At 43.5% G+C, this 21084-nt stretch overlaps 1 protein-coding gene across 2 annotated transcripts in view; it reads left to right on the forward strand.

Moving 5' to 3' along the window:
- Positions 1 to 18224, forward strand: part of paip1 (poly(A) binding protein interacting protein 1) — a 48512-nt gene extending 30288 nt beyond the window's left edge. For both annotated transcript variants that reach the window (XR_013579227.1, XM_078560430.1), the window contains exons 9-11: positions 2851 to 2905; positions 6024 to 6099; positions 16255 to 18224. Coding sequence is in view for 1 of the 2 variants with exons in the window: in XM_078560430.1 (XP_078416556.1) it covers positions 2851 to 2905; positions 6024 to 6099; positions 16255 to 16345 (222 nt within the window). In the remaining variant the exon portion in view is untranslated. The remainder of the gene's footprint in view (positions 1 to 2850; positions 2906 to 6023; positions 6100 to 16254) is intronic.
- Positions 18225 to 21084: the final 2860 nt, after the last annotated feature.

Raw genomic sequence — 21084 nt, forward strand, 5'->3', positions numbered from 1 at the left:
AACATCAAGGAACAATGGTTGGATTCTCTCTTGTTGGAGATGGTCATTCCCTGACACTTGTGTGGTGTGAATGTTGCTTGCCCCCTGTCAACCCAACCTGGATATTGTCCAGGTCTTGCTGCATTTGGACATGGACTGCTTCAGTATCTGAGGAGTCGTGAATGGTGCTGAACATTGTGCAATCATCAGCGAACATCCCTACTTCTGACCTTATGATGGAAGGAAGGTCATTGATGAAGCAGCTGAAAATGGTTGGGCTGAGGACACTACCCTGAGAAACTCCTGCAGTGATGTCCTGGAGCTGAGACGACTGACCTCCAACAACTACAACACCTTTTGTGCTAGGTATGACTCCAACCAGCGGAGAGTTTTCCCCCTGATTCCCATTGACCCCAGTTTTGCTAGGGCTCCTTGATGCCACACTCGGTCAAATGCTGCCTTGATGTCACGATCACTCTTATCCAAATGTTCTCCCACAGACACTTGGCCCACTTCATTCTCAGCAGTGCCTCCTTTCTAGTTGGATGAGAACATTTTTTTTTGTTCATGGGATGTGGGCATCGCTGCCTCAACCAGCATTTATTGCCCATCCCTAATTGCCCTTGTTCAGAGGGCATTTAAGAGTTAATCACATGCTGTGGATGTGGAGTCACATGTAGGCCAGACCAGGTAAGGGTGGCAGATTTCCTTCCCTAAAGGACATTAGTGAACCAGATGGGTTTTTGCGACAATTGGTATTGGTTTCATGGTCGTCATCAGACTTTTAATTCCAGATTTTCATTGAATTCAAGTTTCACCATCGATGGGATTCAAACCTGGGTCTCCAGAGCATTACCCTGGCTCTCTGGAATACTAGCCCTGTGACAATACCACTGCGCCACCGCCTGATCAAGGAAGTTCAGAAATTCTTCCCCCTGCTTGCCCTTTATCTAACATTATCCCAGTCAATATTTTGGTAATTAAGTTCCCCAGTATCATCACTCTGTTGTTCTTGCACATCTCTGATTTCCCTGCAAATGTGTTCCTCCATCTCTCTCATAAGAGGCCTATGGAGTACCTCAATTAGTGGAATCTTACACTTTTTGCTTCTCAACTCTAACCAAATGGATTTTGTCCTCGCCCCATCAAAGACATCCTCTCTTTCTAATACAACAGTGCCTTTCCTAATCAGCACTCCCAGCCAACCTCCCTTTTTCCATCTCTATCTTTTCTGAACACTTTATACCCTTGTATATTAAGTGCCCAGTCCTCATCATTTTTAAGCCACCTTTCCATTATTGCCACAACATCATATGCCCACAGAGCTATTTGTGTTTGTAACTCACCAACGTTATTCACCACCTTTGTGTATTTATATACATGAATTGTAATCCTCTCTTTGCATTCCTAGGAGTCCTCCTTAGTCCCCTCTTGTCTAATGTGGTACTAGTCCAATCTCTAGGACCATCCACCACTCTCACTTGATGCACCTTATTTTCTATTTCTATATACCGGTGTCCATCTCCCTGCCATTTTAGTTTCACCCTTCCCTAACAACTTAACAATCTCCACACGAGGGCATTGGTCCCAGTTCTGTTGAGGTGCAATGCAGTCCTGTGTTGCTGGCAACATGGATGATTCGCCAGTGAAATGCAATTGGCCAAAGCTGCAGAGTGAGACTGGAATACTGGAACTTGGTGGGTTACCTTTGCAGGCTAGCAGAGTCTCTGTTGAGGTTTGCTTGGACTTGAAGCTGACTTCAGGAGACCAGGTATGTAGGTTAGTCTGAGATGTGACATGTTATAAATAGGTTAAAAATTACCCCTGTGGGTAATTGTTTGATGTTCTAAATAACTTTCTTACCTCTCCAAATATTCCACCTGAGCTCACGTCCACTGCTGGTATATAAAAAGAAAGAGCGTTTAAGAGTGAGAAAGTGGACAGCCACCTCTAGATCTCTGTTTGGGGCTTCAATCCTTGAACTTTGTCATACTGAAAATGTCGTTATACTTTGCCTCGCATTTATATATGTCTGTTAAGCTACATTTTGCTCAGATATTTCATTTCCTTTGGAAAGTGCTCCTTGGAACATGATAGATTTCTTCACTGGGCTCGGTGTATCTGCTCATTGAATTAGAAAACTTTGCAGGTGTCTTCAGACATTAACTTTCAGGGGCACAACAGTATTGGGGGATGGAGTAACACAGTTCAATAGAGCACCAACAGGGGGTGCACCAATAACTGTGATGACAAGTTTGTCCACCAAAATATTTTGGTCATAAATGGTGGGTAATTGAGGAGGGAAGATTTCCTAACCTGCAAACTTCAAAATAAGAGTTGCAGCACTATCTTTGTAAACGCAGTGATAGCAAGGTGGTGTTGCTCGATAGGTAAGTACATCACCTTTTCACTGACAGAATGGATACAAGTTTCCCCTCACACACCACCAAGAGGCATCAGTATCAGAGGAGTATCATAGCTCACTTTCTCACCCCCTTAATGCTCTTGAGGTCAGTGGGATGGTTACTATTGAGTGTGTCTGTCCCCTGTTAGCTGTATCCCACTACTATAAAAGTGTCACCTTTGACTGTGTAGCCACCTAGGCCATTGTATGCAGAAGTTTAAGTGCAGATATAGCTAACATTTACTGATTGAGGAGTTGCATGAATACATGTGGGTGGTGTCATGTATTAATAACCAATCACAATCTCTGTAAAGTACTTGCTCCTGATCTGTAGGTTAACCAGAACAAAATATCCGATGAAAATGGTACCACTAAAGTAACCTGCTAAAATAACAAATGTTGAATTCGTGTGAATCATGTGTACTACAGGAGTAACGTGTAACATTTTACTATGTTTTAATTTTCAGAATGAGCCTGTATTTTATTCAGCAGAGGGTATCCCTCTCACTCCAGCAGACCCAGGTTAGTCCTTTAGGGTCAGAATGAGTCTGTTATTTTTCACGTACTGACCCCTTCCCTCCTCTTTAAATGACAAATGAAATGGGCTTGAGGAGGGGTTTCCCTTATTCCTGGGCCAGAACAAACACCCCCACAGGGTACCAGATAGCTGTTGCTATGTTTTGTTGTTGTTCCACAGGACTGTTTGATTTGCACAGAATAGATGTGACAGGAGTGGAGATCAATTAAACAAATTGGTGGATAGATTAAGATTGGATCTTTCCTGTCACTGGGGAATCTGAAACAAGGGGAGATGATACCACTTGTTAAGAGCCAATCTAGAAAAACCTTGTTCTGCAAAGGATTGTGAAGCAATTGAAGTTAATTGAACCATTTAAAAGGGTGCTTGATAGTTTCTTGGGAAGGAAGGGCAACGACATTTGGAAACAAGAAAAAAAGACATTTGGGGAAAGGCAGGGAATTAGGACTAACATAGGAACAAGAAGAGGCCATTATTCCCCTCGAGCCCGTTCCACCATTCAGTCAGATCTTTACCTTAACTGCCTAGAAGCCATATCCTTTCATATTCTTGTCTAGTAAAAATCTGTGGATCTCAGATTTAAAATTATTAATTGATCTAGCATCTACTGCTTTCTCATCCTTAGTGTGAAGAATCATTTCCTAACTTCTTTGGCTTGGCTCTGATTTTATGGTTATGTCCCCTTGAACTGGACCTCCCCACCCACCCCCCCCTTTTTTTTTTAATCATCATGATCACCTTGAGCTCCTTGGTGATTATTTTCTGAACCACAGCGAAGTGCCATGATTTTTGCGATGGGTAGGATGAGGAGACAGGCCCAAATCTACTCAGCCGGAATGGGAATCAAACCCCGTGCTGCTGGCACTCGTCTGATCTGCGCGCTCGTCAATCTGCACACTCGTCAATCTGCACACTAGCCATCTAGCTAACTGGCTCCCCCCCCCATCTGTTTAATCACCGTATCAATATATAAAGTAATGTTAACAGATTGTGCAGGCTTGATGGGTTAAACAGCCAGCTCCTGTTCCTGGGGAGTTCAATTCCTGTACTGGCTGAGGTCATGCATGAAGGCCCTGCCTTCTCAACCTCGCCCCTCGCCTGAACTGTGGCGACCCTCAGGTTAAACTCACCACCAGTCATCTCTGTAATGAGAGAGCAACCTATGGTCCTCTGGGACTACGGCAACTTTCATTTCATTTCATTCCTGTTCCTGGGTGATATGATGGAGAAATCCTGACCTTGAACCCACCTCTTCCATTCTGCTTTTTGCATTGCCTAGGCCTCAATGCCAATTTCAGGAAATACACCCATTGGTACTCAGTGGCTGAAGGATAATTGCCTGGATCAGAAATGGACCCTGGTTGATCTTTGTGGTGTTGTGCTGTTGGCCAATCCCAGCTGTGTTGGTGGTATGGCATGACGGTTGAGCCAGGAAGGAGGGTTAGGAATTACCCAGGGTTCTTGATCCTTATGATTGCCTGGTGGCCTGTGGTTCAAGTGCACTTGTGTGGACATTGCATGATGAGGCTTAGCTGTGATGCCCAGTACACGTAGGTGAGATGGAAAAGAACTGCCAATCACAAACATGAACCATTCCCTTCAAGGGAGGAAGGGAGAAATTCTCCCAAATCAGTAAAGTGTTCTTCACTTCTTTGTTATTCATTCACGGGATGTGGGCGTCGCTGACCTGGTCATCATTTATTGCCCATTCTAATTGCTGTTGAGAAGATGATGACAAGCCGTCGACTTGAATGCAACTGAGTAGGTTCTTTCAATTGACCTCTTTGCTATGGGCCTGCAATTACCATATAGGCCAGACTGGGTAAGGACAGATTTCCTTCCCTAAAGGGTAATAATGAACCAGGTGGGTTTTTACAGCAATCTGATGGCTTCATTATGGACACTAGCTGTTTGTTATATTCCGGATTTATTTAATTAATTGGATTTAAATTCCACAGCTGCCATGGTAGATTTTGAACTCGTGCCTCTGGATCATTTAGCCAGTAGTAATATAACCACTGTGCTGCTGCACACCTTGCCCTATTTAACTTTGTTCTCTCTAAATTCGAAGGCCGCGTGGAGGTGTGTGTAAGAGATGGTAGACAGTGGCAGTCATTAAGAGTTGCAAGTTGAGCATTATTTTGTAACACTCCTGAAGAGAGCCAAAAATGTTGCAACGGCTGTGTAAACCTACTGCTCTAAACACCTAACAGACACTAACAGATTATTGCTCTGATTATGAGCAGTGCAAGGAGCTTCTTCATCTCTCCTACTCTATCTCATTCTAACCGTTTACTAGTCTTTCTTTTGTCCTTTTTGTCTGCATCAACCCTAAGTGAAAGGGTACAAAGAAGCATATGTAACCTGCTTCCTGCAAAGTTTGATCGCTGAATGCTAAATGTTTGATTAAACTGCTCTTGAACTTTCCCAACTTGATGCATTAACAGTCTTTTGGAATGGTGAAACATGTTACACTTGAGGGGGGAAATTGGCCAGTGTTCTTTGATTTTGTCAATAAAAATAAAATTCTAATTAAATATGTATCCATGTTTTGTGAACTTTTGATAGTTTCAAGCATTACATTCGACCAATTAATTTTAGTGATGATAAGATGAGTTTTGTATGGTGAATTTTAAAGTACGGGTGCTACGAATATTAAGTATACAATGTATAAAGTTTGCTGCTGTTCACACATGTAGTATAGAAATTCCTAGACCTTAAAAGGCTAAGGTCCATCTAGTTCACCTTCTATCCACCTGGTAGTCGAGTGATTGATCACAGCAATCAATCTTTATTATTAGTCTACAACAGACCTCGACATGAAGTGAGGAAAACTGCCAAGATTGGAGAGCTTTGGCAATCATATATCTACCTCTTCCAAGCATGCTGCACTTACCACAAATAACGTCTCAAATTACTCATACTGTGCCTTCATGGTGAGAACTTTTCAAATGCATAGTCTGTTAAAATATTCTCATTGTAGTTATTGCAAAACTTTTAAACACATAGTAGAGAGCACACAGTTCTGAGTTTCCCATAGGAGTGTGTGCAACATGCCCCCTTGAAACAGTTTTCCAGTTATGTTTTCTGTTTGGGTTTCAGATTACCTGGAAAAGTACCAGGAGATGATTGATCGAGAAGAGCTGTTTCAAGGTTATTCTGATGAAGATGGAGATGCGTAAGTTTGATTTTTTTTCCCCTCTATCTTTGCTCCTCTGAGCTTTCAAGACTGAGATTGGTAGATTTTCCTGAGGTAGGGACATCATGGAATATGGAGCAAAAAGCAGGAAGATTCAGTTGAGGTACAGACCTGCCCATGACATGAATGAGGCCAGAGCAGACTCGAGGGGCTGAATGATTTTGAACTACTGTCAGATTTCTTCGATGATGGGTGAGCCCAGTATATCAGTGCAAAAGAGAAGGCTGAAATATTGCAACCATATTCAGCCAGTAGTGCCAAATGGATGACCTATCTTGGCCTCCTCCTGAGGTCCTAGCATCACAGATGCAAGTCTTCAGCCAATTCGATTCACTCCACTTGATGTCAAGAAATGGCTGAAGGCGCTGGATACTGCGCAGGCTTTGGGCACTGATAACATTCTGGCAATAGTACGGAAGACTTGTGCTCCAGAACTAACTGTGCCCCTAGCTAAGTTGTTCCAGTACAGCTACAAAACTGGCATCTACCCAGTAATGGGGAAAATTGCTCAGCTATGTCCTGTCCACAAAAAGCAGGACAAATCCAACCCAGCCAATTACTGCCCCATCAGTCTCGATAATCAGCAAAGTGATGGAAAATGTTGTTGACAGTGCTATCAAGTGGCACTTAGCAGTAACCTGCTCACTGACACTCAGTTGGGTTTCGCCAGGGCAATTCAGCTCCTGATCTCATTGCAGCCCTGGTCCATATATGGGCAAAAGAGCTGAAATGAAGGGAGGCGAGAATGACTGCCCTTGACATAAAGGCAGCATTTGATCTAGTGTGGTATCATGGAGCCCTGGCAAAATTGAAATAATTGGGAATCGGGGAGGAAAACTCTCCACTGGTTAGAGTCATATCTAGCACAAAGGAAGATTGTTGTGGTGTAGGAGGTCAATCATCTCAGCCCCAGGACATCGCTGCAGGAGTTCCTCAGGGTCGTGTCCTCGGCCCAACCATCTTCAGCTGCTTCATCAATGACCTTCCTTCCATCATAAGGTCAGAAGTGGGGATGTTCGCTGATGATTATACAATGTTCACCATTCACAACTCCTCAAATATTGAAGCAGTCCATGCCCATATGCAGCAAGACCTGGACAATCAGACATGGGCTGATAAGTGGCAAGTAACATGCGCGCAATACAAGTGCGAGGCAATGACCATCTCCAAGAAGAGAAAATCCAACAATCTTCCCTTGACATTCAGTAGTTTTTTTCATTCATTCACATAATGTGGTCTTCGCTGACTGGGCCAGCATTTATTGCCCATCCCTAGTTGTCCATGAAAAGGTGATGGTGAGCTGCCTTCTTGAACCTCTGCAGTCCACATGGTGTAGGTACACCCATGGTGCTGCTTGGAAGCGAGTTCCAGGATTTTGACCCAGCAATAGTGAAGGAACGGCGATATATTTCCAAGTCAGGATGGTGAGTGGCTTGGAGGGGAACTTCCAGGTGGTGGTGTTCCCATGTGCCTGCTCCCTTGTCCTTCTAAACAGTAGTAGGAGTGGGTTTGGAAGGTGCTGTTGAAGGAGCCTTGGTGAATTCCTGCAGCGCATCTTGTAGATGGTACACACTGCTGCTACTGTGCGTCGGTGGTGGAGGGAGTGAATATTTGTGGATGAGATGTCAATCAAGCAGGCTGCTTTGTCCTGGACGGTATCAAGTTTCTTCAGTGCTGTGGGAGCTGCATTCATCCAGGCAAATGGGGAGTATTCCATCACACTCCTGACTTGTGCCTTGTAGATGTTGGACAGGCTTTGGGGAGTCAGGAGGTGAGTTACTCATCACAGGATTCCCAGCCTCTGACCTGCTCTTGTAACCACAGTATTTATATGGCTAGTCCGGTTCAGTTTCTGGTCAATGGTAACCCCAGGATGTTGATAGTGGAGGATTCAGTGATGGTAATGCCATTGAAAGTCAGTGGCGATGGTTAAACTCTGTCTTGTTGGAGATGGTCATTGCCTGGCACTTGTGTGGCATGAATGTTACTTGCCACTTTTCAGCGTAAGCCTGGATGTTGTCCAGGCCTTGCTGCATTTGGACATGGACAGCTTCTGAGGAGTCGCAAATGATGCTGAACGGTGTGCAATCATCAGCGAACATCTCCACTTCTGACCTTATGATGGAAGGAAGGTCATTGTTGAAGCAGCTGAAGATGGTTGGGTCGAGGACGCTACTCTGAGGAGCTCCGGCAGTGATGTCCTGGAGTTGAGGTGACTGACCTCCAGTTACCACAACCATCTTCCTTAGTGCTAGGTATGACTCCAACCAGTGGAGAGCTTTTCCCCTGATTCCCATTGACTGCAATTTTGCTAGGGCTCCTTGATGCCACTCTCTGTCAAATGCAACCTTAATGTCAAGGGCAGTCACTCTCAGCCCACCTCGGGAGTTCAGCTCTTTTGTCCTTGTTTGAACCAAGACTGTAATGAGGTCAGGAGCTGAGTGGCCCTGGCAGAACTGGACGTCAGTGAGCAGGTTATTGCTAAGTAAGTGCAGTGGACTGCAGCAGTTCTAGACGGCGGCTCATGACCATCTTCCCGAGAGCAATTAGGGATGGGCAATAAATACTAGCCTAGCCAGCGATACCCCAATCCCGTGAGCGAATATAGGAAACAAAGCACCTTCCAAACCTTTGACCTCTACCATCTAGAAGGAAGGACAAGGGCAGCAGGTGAATGGGAACACCACCATCTGGAAGTTCTCCTCCAAGCCACTCACCATCCTGACTTGGAAATATATCGCTGTTCCTTCACTGTCACTGGGTCAAAATCCTGGAACTCCCTCCCGAACAGCACTGTGGGTGTACCTACACCACGTGGACCGCAGTGGTTCAAGAAGGCGGCTCACCACCCGCTTCTAAAGGGCAACTGTGGATGCGCAATAAATGCTGGCCCAGCCAGCAATGCCCACAACATGAAATAATATTTTTAAAATTCCTATTCATGTGGCACTTCGATTCAAAATATGGCGTAAATTATAATTGCATTAACTCCAAACTCTTTTGGTGGCGTTAAGCTTCTAAAGTTGGTAGTTACTCTTGGCTTTCTGAAATAAACAGATCAGGTATTTTGACTTAACTCACTTTTATAATATTTCATTGTCGAGGTCAGAGTACTCAAGAGTTCAAAATTGAGGAGGGACTCCAAATTATTTCATTGTACAAAGGATGATCAACTGGAAAATGACAAAGGCCAAGGTTCCTTGAGGAAAAACTGGGTGCTTTAATGAGATGAGAGGTTGGCTTTCTGCAAAAATGAGACCAAATGGACTGAAAGGACTTTTCATCCAAACTTTTGTCATGATTGTCAATTTGTGTTCAGGATAATGCATTGTTGATCATGCCAAAATTGTGGTTCTGTAATTCATATTTTGAATCCCCAAGTAGTTTCTGGTGACCGTTTAATGAGTAACTCAAGAGGGTTAGGGTTCAAAATTTGGTTGTTTGGGGAAATAAAGAATTCTTACTTAATACCTAAATTAAAGAAACAATTTGGAGGGTTCGGGGAAGGAGCACGGAAAATGGGATCAGAGTAGATATCTCTGATATAGAACTAGCATCAACGGTGACAAGGTGGGCTGAATGGCCACCGTCTGTGCTGAACACTCGGGTTGATACATGCAACAGATATTTTAACTTCCATCACAGTTAAAGTTACATCTAGTACAGAGCTATGTCTGTGACAGTGAAAATGGATAAGCTGCAGTTCCCGTAACATCAGTCTCTTTGCCCTTGGTCTGTTGGAAGGATAGAGGGACCTAGAGGCCATGGGAGTGAAAGAGGAAGGGTGAACCAGTGAAACGAGCACGAAATCATAGAATCATAAAGCATTGAAGGTTGTCGTTCGGCCCATCACTACGTCAGTGCTTTTAAAGAGCTATCCAATTAATTCCACTTGCCTGGTCTACAGAATTCTTTGCTTCAAGAATCTATCCAATTCTCTTTTTAAAGTTACTATTGAATCTGCTTCCACCATCCTTTCAGGCAGTGCATTCCAGATCATAACTTGCTGTGTTTAAAAAGAAAACAAATTTCTCCTCTTAATCTTTTGTCAATTACGGTCTACATCTGAACCAGAGCGGGACTAACATTCTTGCGGGTGGGTTTGCTAGTGCTGTTGGGAGGAGTATAAACTAATTCGGCAGGGGATGGGACACAATGTTAGCAGAATAGGGACACTTCATAATACAATAAAACAATCAAGTCAGAGGGAGTACAGCTGCATTAAGTTTCAAGGGAGTAAGGCAAGGCTGGATGGCCTCTACTTTAGTGCCAAGAGTATTACAGGTAAAACGGATGAGTTAAGGGTGAGGGTTGACACGTGGAATTGAGATATAGTAGCCATCACTGAGACATGGTTGAGGGAGGGGCAGGATTGGCAGCTCAACATTCCGGGATATAGAATCTTCAGGGGAGGGGGTAAAAGAGGAGGAGGTATTGCATTATTAGTTAAGGAGTCAGTGACTGCAGTAAGGAGAGATGACATCTTGATGTGGGCATCGAATGAAGCTTTGTGGATAGAGCTTAAGAATAAAAAAGCGGCAGCCACATTGTTAGGTGTTTATTATAGACCCCCAGATAGTCAGTGGGAAATTGAGCAAATATGTGCACAATTCACAGAGGTGTGTAAAAACAATAATAGGGTAATTATATTAGGTGATTTCAACTTTCCCAATATTAATTGGGATAGACATACTGTTAAGGGCTTGGAGAGAGTGGATTTCTTGAAATGTGTACAGGAGAACTTTTTAGGTCAATGTGTAGAGGGTCCAACAAGGGACGGTGTATTGCTGGACCTAATTCTGGGGAATGAAGCCGGACAGGTGGCTGAGATGGAGGTGGGGGAACATTTTCGTGATAGCGACCATAACATGGTAAAATTTAAGCTTGTTATGGACAAAGAAATAGACAAGTTGCAAAAAAATGTTTTGGATTGGGAGAGAGCGGATTTTAGTAAAATAAGGTAGGGTTTGGCCAAGGTCGACTGGGAACAGATACTTGTGGGGAAATCTACAGAGGTACAGTGGGGGCATTCAAAAAGGAAATGGGAAGGGTACAGGCTCAGCATGTTCCCTCTAGGGTGATAGGAAGGAGTAACAAGCCCAGAGAACCATGGGTGACCAGAGATATTTAGGATACGATGAGAAGGAAAAGAGGGGCTTTTAGCAGATACAAGGGAAGCAGATCAGTGGAAGGATTAGTGGAGTACAGAAAGTGCAGGGTGGAGCTTAAGAAAGCAATTAGGAGAGCAAAGAGGGGATATGAGAAAGCTCTGGCTGGTAAAAGTAGGGAAAATCCCAAGATATTTTATAAGTATATCAATGGGAAGAGGATAACCAGGGAAAGAGTAGGGCCTGTTGGGGACCAAGGGGGCAATCTATGGGTGGAGCCAGAGGACATCACTAGAGTGTTGAATGAATACTTCAATTCTGTCTTTACCCAAGAGAATGAGGATAAAGGTAGGGAACTCGGAGAGAGAGACTGTGATGTTCTTGAGCAAATTGATACAGGGAGTGACAAGGTATTGGAGGTGTTGGCAGGCTTGAAAGTGGACAAATCTCCAGGTCTGGATGATTTGTGTCCCAGACTCGAGGGAGGCAAGGGAGGAGATCGCAGGGGCTCTCACCCAAGTTTTTAATTCCTCTCTGGCCACGGGGGAGGTGCCAGAGGACTGGAGAACAGCTAATGTGGTTCTGCTATTTAAGAAGGGTTGTAAGAGATAAACCAGGGAACTACAGACCAGTGAGTCTCACATCAGTGGTAGGGAAACTTGGAGAAAATTCTGAAGGAGAGGCAAAGTTTGATCAGGGATAGTCAGCATGGCTTTGTCAGAGGGAGGTCATGCCTAACAAATTTGATTGAATTTTTTGACATAGATGACTATGTGGGGGTTAGGATTAGTAAGTTTGCGGATGACACAAATTGGTCGGGTGGTTAACAGTGAGGTTAAGTGTCTTGGGCTACAGGAAAATATAGATGGATGGTCAAATGGGCAGATAAGTGGCAGATGGAACTTAACCCTGAAAAGTGTGAGGTGATACACTTTGGAAGGAGTAATTTGACAAGGAAGTATTCAATGAACGGCATGACATTGGAAGTTCTGAGGAACAAAGGGACCTTGGTGTATGTGTCCATAGATCTCTGAAGGCGGAGGAGCATGTTAGTGGGGTGGTGAAAAAGACATATGGGACACTTGCGTTTATCAATCGAGGCATATATTACAAAAGTAGGGAGAGGTTGGATAGACTTGGGTTGTTTTCGTTGGAGCAGAGAAGACTGAGGGGTGACCTGATCGAGGTGTACAAGATTATGAGGGGCATGGACAGGGTGGATAGGGAGCAGCTGTTCCCCTTTGTTGAAGGGTCAGTCACGAGGGGACATAAGTTCAAGGCAGGAGGTTTAGGGGGGATGTGAGGAAAAACTTTTTTACCCAGAGGGTGGTGACGGTCTGGAATGCGCTGCCTGGGAGGGTGGTGGAGGCGGGTTGCCTCACACCCTTTAAAAAGTACCTGGATGAGCACTTGGCACGTCATAATATTCAAGGCTATGGGCCAAGTGCTTGTCAGGTGTTTCTCACGTGTTGGTGCAGACTCGATGGACCGAAGGGCCTCTTCACTGTGTGATTCTGTGAATTATCTTGAATTTGTGTTCTTTGGTTACTGTCCCTCCTGTCAGTGGAAACAGATTCTCCTTATTTACTCTGATCTTTTGAATACCTCTGCTCTCAAAAGAACAACCCCAGTTTCTTTCGTGTCTCCACACAACTGAAATTCTTCATCTCTGCCATCATTCTGGTAAACCTTTTCTGCATCCTCTCAAATGCTTTAACATTCTTCCTAAAGTGTGATGCCCAGAATTGGGCAAAACTCAGCTGAGGCCTAACTGGTGGTTCCACCAGAGATTGAGGATAGAGTATTTTAGCAGAACAAAAAGAGTTATAAAAAGCCAGGCAGAATGAGTGAGAAGGAAGAACATTAAGAAATAGTTACCTTATTTAATGTCACAGAAGCGCTTCAGGAAAAAACTTGAAATGAGAGTAAATGAATGAAATTAATAGAGAAGCACTTTGTCCTTGGAACGGTGGGAAACATTAAATGGTGGATGGGCAGTACAGCTTGTTGGTTTGACAGTGTTGTTTGTGCTGATGGATGGAGTGAATTGGTGCTTGAAGCTTCCCCTTTGGCACTGCTCTCATGCTTCCCTGTGATCGTTTTGGGCAGAGTCCTGGAAGCAACCATGGGTGGCGGATCTAGGAAAAGTACCTGGACTTGGGACAAAAATTCCCAAAACAACCTTTTACCAAAAATGGAGAAACTGAGGCCGTGAACAAGCAACAAAAAAGTGGAAAGGCTTTGAAAGAGAGTGTGTGTTTTAGAGCTGTGGCCCATCTTATTCAACTTTCAATCAAGAACTTGCACTTATATAGTGCCTTTAACATAAAATATCCCGGGGTGCTTCACAGGGGAATTATGAAACAATACATAGAAACTAGGAGCAGGAGAAGGCCATTCAGCCCTTCGAGCCTGCTCTGTCGTTCATTATGATCATGGCTGATCATCCAACTCAATAGGCTACTCCCGCTTTCTCCCCATACCCTTTGATCCCTTTCATCCCAAGAGCTATATCTAACTCCTTCTTGAAAACATACAATGTTTTGGTCTCAACTACTTTCTGTGGTAACGAATTCCACAGGCTCACCACTCACTGGGTGAAGAAATTTCTCCTCACCTCAGTCCTAAATGGTCTACCCCATATCCTCAGACTGTGACCCCTGGTTCTGGACTCCCCCACCATCGGGAACATCCTTCCTGCATCTACCCTGTCTAGTCCTGTTCGAATTTTATAGGTTTCTATGAGATCCCCCCCTCCCCCATTCTTCTGAATCCCAGCGAATCTAATCCTAATCGACTCAATCTCTCCTCCTATGTCAGTCCCGCCATCCCAGGAATCAGTCGGGTAAACCTTCGCTGCACCCCCTCTATAGCAAGAACATCCTTCCTCAGATTAAGAGTCCAAAACTGCACACAATATTCCAGATGTGGTCTCACCAAGGCCCTGTACAATTGCAGCAAGACATCTCTGTTCCTGTACTCGAATCCTCTGGCTATGAAGGCCAACATACCATTTGCCTTCTTTACCACCTGCTGCACCTGCATGCTTACCTTCAGCGACTGGTGTACAAGGACACCCAAGTCTCGTTGCACATTCCCCTCTCTCAATTTATAGCCATTCAGATAAGAATCTGCCTTCCTGTTTTTGCTACCAAAATGGATAACCTCACATTTATCCACATTATACTGCATCTGCCATGCATTTGCCCACTCACTCAGCTTGTCCAAATCACACTGAAGGATCTCTGCATCTTCCTCACAGCTCACCCTCCCACCCAGCTTTGTGTCACCTGCAAATTTGGAGATATTACATTTAATTCCCTCATCTAAATCATTAATATATATTGTGAATAGCTGGGGTCCCAGCACCGATTCCTGTGTTGCCCCACTAGTCACTGCCTGCCATTCGGAAAAAGACCCGTTTATTCCTACTCTTTGTTTCCTGTCTGCCAACCAGATTTCTATCCATCTCAATATGCTACCCACAATCCCCTGCGCTTTAATTTTACATGCTAATCTTTTATGTGGGACTTTGTCGAAAGCCTTCTGAAAGTCCAAATAAACCACATCCAATGGCTCCCCCTCATCAACTCTACTAGTTACATCCTCGAAAAGTTCCAGTAGATTTGTCAAGCATGATTTCCCTTTCGTAAATCCATGCTGACTCTGACCGATTCTGCCACTGTTTTCCCAGTGCTCAGCTATTAAATCTTTTATAATGGACTCTAGAATTTTCCCCACCACCCACGTTAGGCTGACTGGTCTATAATTCCCTGTTTTCTCTCTACCTCCCTTTTTAAATAGTGGGGTTACATTAGCTACCCTCCAATCTGTAGGAACTGTTCCAGAGTCTATAGAATCTCAGAAGATGACTACCAATGCATCCGCTATTTCTAGGGCCACTTCCTTAAGTACTCTGGGATGTAGATTATCAAGCCCTAGGGATTTATCGGCCTTCAATCCCATCAATTTCTCCAACAGCATTTCTCTATTAATATTGATTTCTTTCAGTTCCTCCCTCTCACTAAACCCTGTGTTTCCCAACATTTCTGGTATGTTATTTGTGTCCTCCTTTGTGAAGACAGAACCAAAGTATGTATTTAGTTGGTCAGCCATTTCTTTGTTCCCCATTATAAATTCCCCTGTTTCTGACTGTAAGGGACCTACATTTGTCTTCACCAATCTTTTTCTCTTCACATACCTATAGAAACTTTTACAGTCAGTTTTTATGTTCCCTGCAAGCTTACTCTCATACTCTATTTCCCCATCTTAATCAATCCCTTGGTCCTCCTTTGCTGAATTCTAAACTGCTCCCAATCCTCAGGTCTGTTGTTTACATGACACCAAGGCATATAAGGAGATATTAGGGCAGACGACCAAAGGCTTGGTCAAAGAGGTGGGATTTCAGGAGCTTCTTGAAGCTGGAAAGAGGGGCAGAACGGTTTGGGGAGGGGATATTCCAGAGCTTAGGAACAAAGCAACTGATGGCACGGCCACCAGTGATGAAGCAATTAAGATTGGGGATGCTCAAGAGGCCAGAATTAGAGGAGCGTGGCTATTTCTAAGGGTTGTGGGGCTGGAGGAGATTACAGGGATAGAGAGGGACAAGGAACAAATCCAGCTGACACATCACCACTCCATTGGTTGAAAACGTCCTGTGTGAAATGAGTTTGGTTGGTCTTGGCCGAATTGCCTCTGGGCATGGATTCGCAGTATAACACCGCCCTAAACTAGCAATCCCAATCAGGCCATAATAATTTTTATTTGTTCAAGGGATGTGGGCATTGCTGATTCCTAATTGCCCTCAAAGGTGGTGTTGAGCCAGCTTCTTGAACTGCTGCAGTCCATCTGAGGTAGATACGCCCACAATGCTGTCAAGGAGGTGGTTTCAGGATTTTGACCCCAGCGACAGTGAAGGGATGATGATGTAGTTCCAAGTCAGGGTGGTGAGTGACTTGGAGGGGACTTGCAGGTGGCGATGCTTTCTGTATGGTTATGTGACGTTCCCCCATCCTTCTCTCAACAGGTACCTGGATGATTCGGAAAACGAGATGGATCCAGAGATGGAGGAAGCGTTTGAAAAGTTCTGCGCTGAAACAGAAAAAAAGAGGAAATAGTGCAGAGAGGCGAGCAAAAGATTCGTTAGAAATCAAAAAAAAGACAAAAAAAATTTGCGTTTTGAGTGTTTATTTGAAAAAAAGGAACAAAAAAAACTTTTGAATTTCAAAAGATGTGCAGGTAATTTAAAGACAAACCGAAGAAACATTTTCATTTTTCTTGTGCCATTGAAAGCATTGCAGGAAAAATTCTGTTGGAATCCACCTAAAACTGTTGATGGCGAATGCACCACAAAAATGCCCAAGCAGAATCTGCCGATTAACATATGCTGTACTTTTAATGAGACTCTTTTGTAATATAGTTTGTTATAGTTTTATTTTTATGTAAAAGTTGCAAGTTCAAAACTAAAATAAAACGATTCTTTGTAATGGGCTGCATTGCTTCGTGAAGCACACTAAAGATTTCTACTTGCCTAACCAGTACGTAACTTGAAGAAGAAAAGAGGCTCACAGACCGAGTTATATACGTTAACAGGGAGAGAGGGAGATACATGCCCCCACACAAGCTGATTAGGATAAAGAGATGTACACGTGTACACAAACTGATAGTTACAGGTCAAGAGAGAAAATGAGAATTACAGCACACCACAATGATGAGGGGGTGGGGTTGGTAGTGGGGAGGGAGATATGCTTACATTCTCACACAGCAATTGACAAAGGACATGTATACAGATTGGCAGTTTGCCAACAATAAAGTGCACTTTAATCATCCATGCTAAATTTCTAACAAATTAGGAACTAGTAGGTCAATGAATGTGTCATATGCTTAAAGATATTTATATATTGTAATGTTTTAGTTATCCCTTTATTACCTGAAGATCCGTCAGTTCCAAAACCTGCTTATTAGTTACCATGGCCTTGCACTGCCAGACACCTGTTGTTTCCATGACTGTTGTTTCCTATTGCAAAGTGAGCCGTGCTCGACCAGGCAAAAAGGGTAGGCAGGCAAAGACCATCAAATCCTTGCCTCACCTCACTTAACCTTAACTAGTCACTTCATCAGAATGTGGTGCTGCCAGTTTTCATCAGGGTGATTTGAGAGAGAGGAGTTGGGGAGGAAGAAAGAGTGAATAAGACATGTATATATTATATAGAGTAACAGATTCCTAAGGGATGCTTCAGGTGCAGCGAGGGTTCCTTGCCATTTTGGGACTCTTAAGTAGGCTCTTAAATCCAGGTTGGTAGCACAGGAATTTTCAATTGTCCTTCTGCGTCAGTTGTGTCTCTTTCTCTGTTTCTCAGGAATTTGTTCATACAGTATCTGGTTTGTGTATGTGTGTACTTCCTGTTTTAACTGGAGCAAAACCTGGTTGTAAATAAAGAATAAATGTTTTAATTTGTCTCAAATCAGCTCTTTGAGAGCAAAGAGTAGCAAGGCGTCTTTTCTCACAACGGATTAAAGTCAGTGGCAATGAACTGCTCCACTGACTTGCACACCCCAATACAAGCTACCCCTGATAGCAGTCTTAAAGTATCCCCACTCCCTCACAGCAAGGAGTATACCCAGCCTCTGAATAGCACCATCCACCAATAACTTGCTGCCTGGGGAAATCGGTAGATTCAGTACACCAGGAGGACTAGCCTTCAAAGCGTAGTCACTGCTTGTAGTCAGAGTTACTGTTATATTCAAAACCCAGAGCCCAAACAGCATCTGCACTCGGCAGCAGTTCCAAGCAGGGTTGTACCCTCCGCTACGATAAAAGCGTAGCCTTCAAGCAGCAGGCCCAGCAACAGAGCAGTGCCTTCGTTTTTCAGTCTTATTTACTTGAATTGTAGATGTTTACACTGTTCCTAATTTGTATATAACAATGCATGAGAGAACCTTGTGGTCTTTTTTTCCTTCCCTATTGCTGGTAAATAAATTTTGATGTGTTTGTAACCCTTGGCTTGTGTTTTCATGTTATGAGATATTTAAAAAAATATCTACATTTAATGAGCCAAGTGAGCCCCAGTGGCTCAGTTGCAGCACTCCTGCTTCTGAGCCGGAGGGCTTCGATTTAAGTCCCGCTTGGCCACAGAAGGAGCATTTACGTGGCTTGAAGTAAGTTGTTAATCAGCCTGCAAAGTCCCACAAACACTCCACACAATTCTCAAAGGGAGAAGATAGAAAAACAGACAATGGTTCAAGTGGCTGGAAGGAAATGTGGCTCAAATGAATCTGAAATGTTATATTTGCACGTTTGTGATGTAGATCATAGCACTCAACAGTGATTCATGGACGAACTGAAGTTTATGAATAGGAGGCCAGTGTGGAGGATAGAAAAGCGAGGGTGAAGGTTTCAGCAGCAGATGGGTTGACATAGGGATGGGAAGGAGATGGGTGATATGGAAGGAGGAAGCAGTCTTAGTGGTGGAGAGGGCATGGTATCAGAAGCTTAGCTTGGGGCCAAATTGCATGTTGATGCCTTAAGTGGTTGGTATCAACATGAGATGGTGGCTGGTGAGGGGGGACAGAATGAATGGTGAAGTTCGAGTGTGACGGGGACAGAAGACAAGGCTTCAACCTTCCCAATGTGTAACTGGAGGAAATTCAGGATCATTAAATTCTAAAGCAAATTTAGGGATAATTGATTTTCACACAAAAAAATGGCCAAACATAAAATGCATTTCAGAAACCCTGAAGTCGCTTAAGAAATAATTAAATTGCCTTTGAAGCTTTTTATCTTGCACTGATCAAGACATTATACCCCATGTTGTTCCCTTCATAATTGGTATCCTTGTGAACTGTCCTTCAGTGCAAGACGAAAAGCTTCAACACCATGTCTTTTTTTTCCGCAATACTCAAGTTCTGTACTACTAAATGACTAGATAATTAGATGCATCACGGGGATGGGGTGGTGGTGAGACACAGAATCTGTTCAGATGGATGAATTAAGATGGGCTAAATGGCTTTTCTCATTTCATAGAAATTGAATCATACAGTACAGGAGGAGGCCATTTGGCTCATCATGTCTATATTGGCTCTTTGAAAGAGCTATGGAATTTGTCCCACTCCCCTACTCTTTCCCCATAGCCCTGAAAAATTATCCCTTTTAAGTATTTCTCCAATTCCCTTTTGAAAATTAGACTTGAATCTGCTTCCATCACCCTTTCAAGGTGCTCTGGTTACACACCCTTTTCCAACCTAACACAAATCTCAGAATGTGTCTCTCTGGTAAATTTATTACCCATCTCTTAATTGCAGGTATCTAATCTCCATATGCAGCAAGACCTGGACAACATAGGGCTGAAAAATGGCAAGTAGCATTCACCCTACACAACTGCCAGGCAATGAAAATCTAATCATCTTCCCTTTGACATTCAATGGCATTACATCCCTCACCATCAACATCCTGGGGGGGTTACCATTGACCAGAAACTGAACTTGACCAGCCATATAAATACTGTGGCTACAAAGGCATGTCAGAGGCTGGGAATTCTGTGGCGTGTAACTCACCTCCTGACTCCAACACACTCAAGAAGCTTGGCACCTTCAAGGAAAAAGCAACCCGCTTGATTGGCACCTCATCCACCAATTTAAACATTCAGTCCCTCCACCACTGCCACACAATTGCAGCCACATGTACCATTCACATGATACAATGTGGCTACTAATCAAGCCTCCTTCAACAGCACCTTCCAAACCTGCGACATCTACATTCTAGAAGGAAAAGGGCAGCAGATGCATGGGAACACTACTACTTGCAAGTTCACCTCCAAGCACACACCCAGCCAGTGATGCCCACATCCTGTGAAAGAATAAATTAACAAAAAATTGCCCTTGAGAAGGTATTGAGTTGCCTTCTTGAACTGCTGCAATCTGTATGGTGAATTCACGAAGATCTTGTTAACATCTGAAGGGTGCCAAGCAATAAAATAAGGAGGTGAAAACATGGTAGAAGTGACTGGAAGTGGAATCTCCTTGGCTTAGTATCAGGCCAGTGATATATTACAATGCTCGAATGTCCGCCTTGTGTTTGAGCAACCAGAACCCAATGGAGCACTCAAGATGTGGTCTGAGTAGAGCACTAACGATTTGATCAATGCCTTTTCTGACTGGTATCCTTCTATTTTGGTTGTGTAGTTCATTTTTATTGACATGGTTGATTGCAGCTGTACATTGACTATTCTAAAATGCCTATGTCTCTTTCAACTTCACCCTTATCTAATTCAACATCATTGACAACATCATAGATAGCGTCTAGTTTACATTTTAGAAACTTTTGGATAGGCATTTATCTCCAACAAAAAATGTTCACCAGCTTCTTAACATTTACTGCCATGAGTAGTATTTTATGTCAAGTTTGAAATTGGACAGGTCAGGAAGAATGCAGGTGTTTGTATTCTCTCTTGAGTTTCCATGTTTACATTCTGCAGAAGAAAATTAATTGCAAACTTCAGAGAAGTTAATTCTCGGGGGAGTCTTGCTGTAAATTTCTTTAAAACGTTTTTAAAAAACATAAATTTTACAGCCAACATGTAAGGTCAGGCACTCTCAGTGCTGGATTGGTCTGGTCATAAAAACAAAAGAGTATAAGAAATAGAATCAAGGGTAGACCGTTCTGCCTGTTGAGCCTGCTTCGCCATTTAATAAGATCCTGGCTAAAATGATGTGGTTTTAACACCACATTCCTGACTGTCCCCCATAACCCTTGGCTCTTTTGTCAATCAAAAATCTGTCTAACTCAGCCTTGAATATATTCAATGACACAGGTTCCATTGCTCTTTAAGGAAGAGAATTCCAAAGACTAATGACCTTC

The sequence above is a fragment of the Cetorhinus maximus genome, chromosome 2, assembly GCF_964194155.1.
Source record: "Cetorhinus maximus chromosome 2, sCetMax3.hap1.1, whole genome shotgun sequence".
Classification (NCBI taxonomy): Eukaryota; Metazoa; Chordata; class Chondrichthyes; order Lamniformes; family Cetorhinidae; genus Cetorhinus; species Cetorhinus maximus.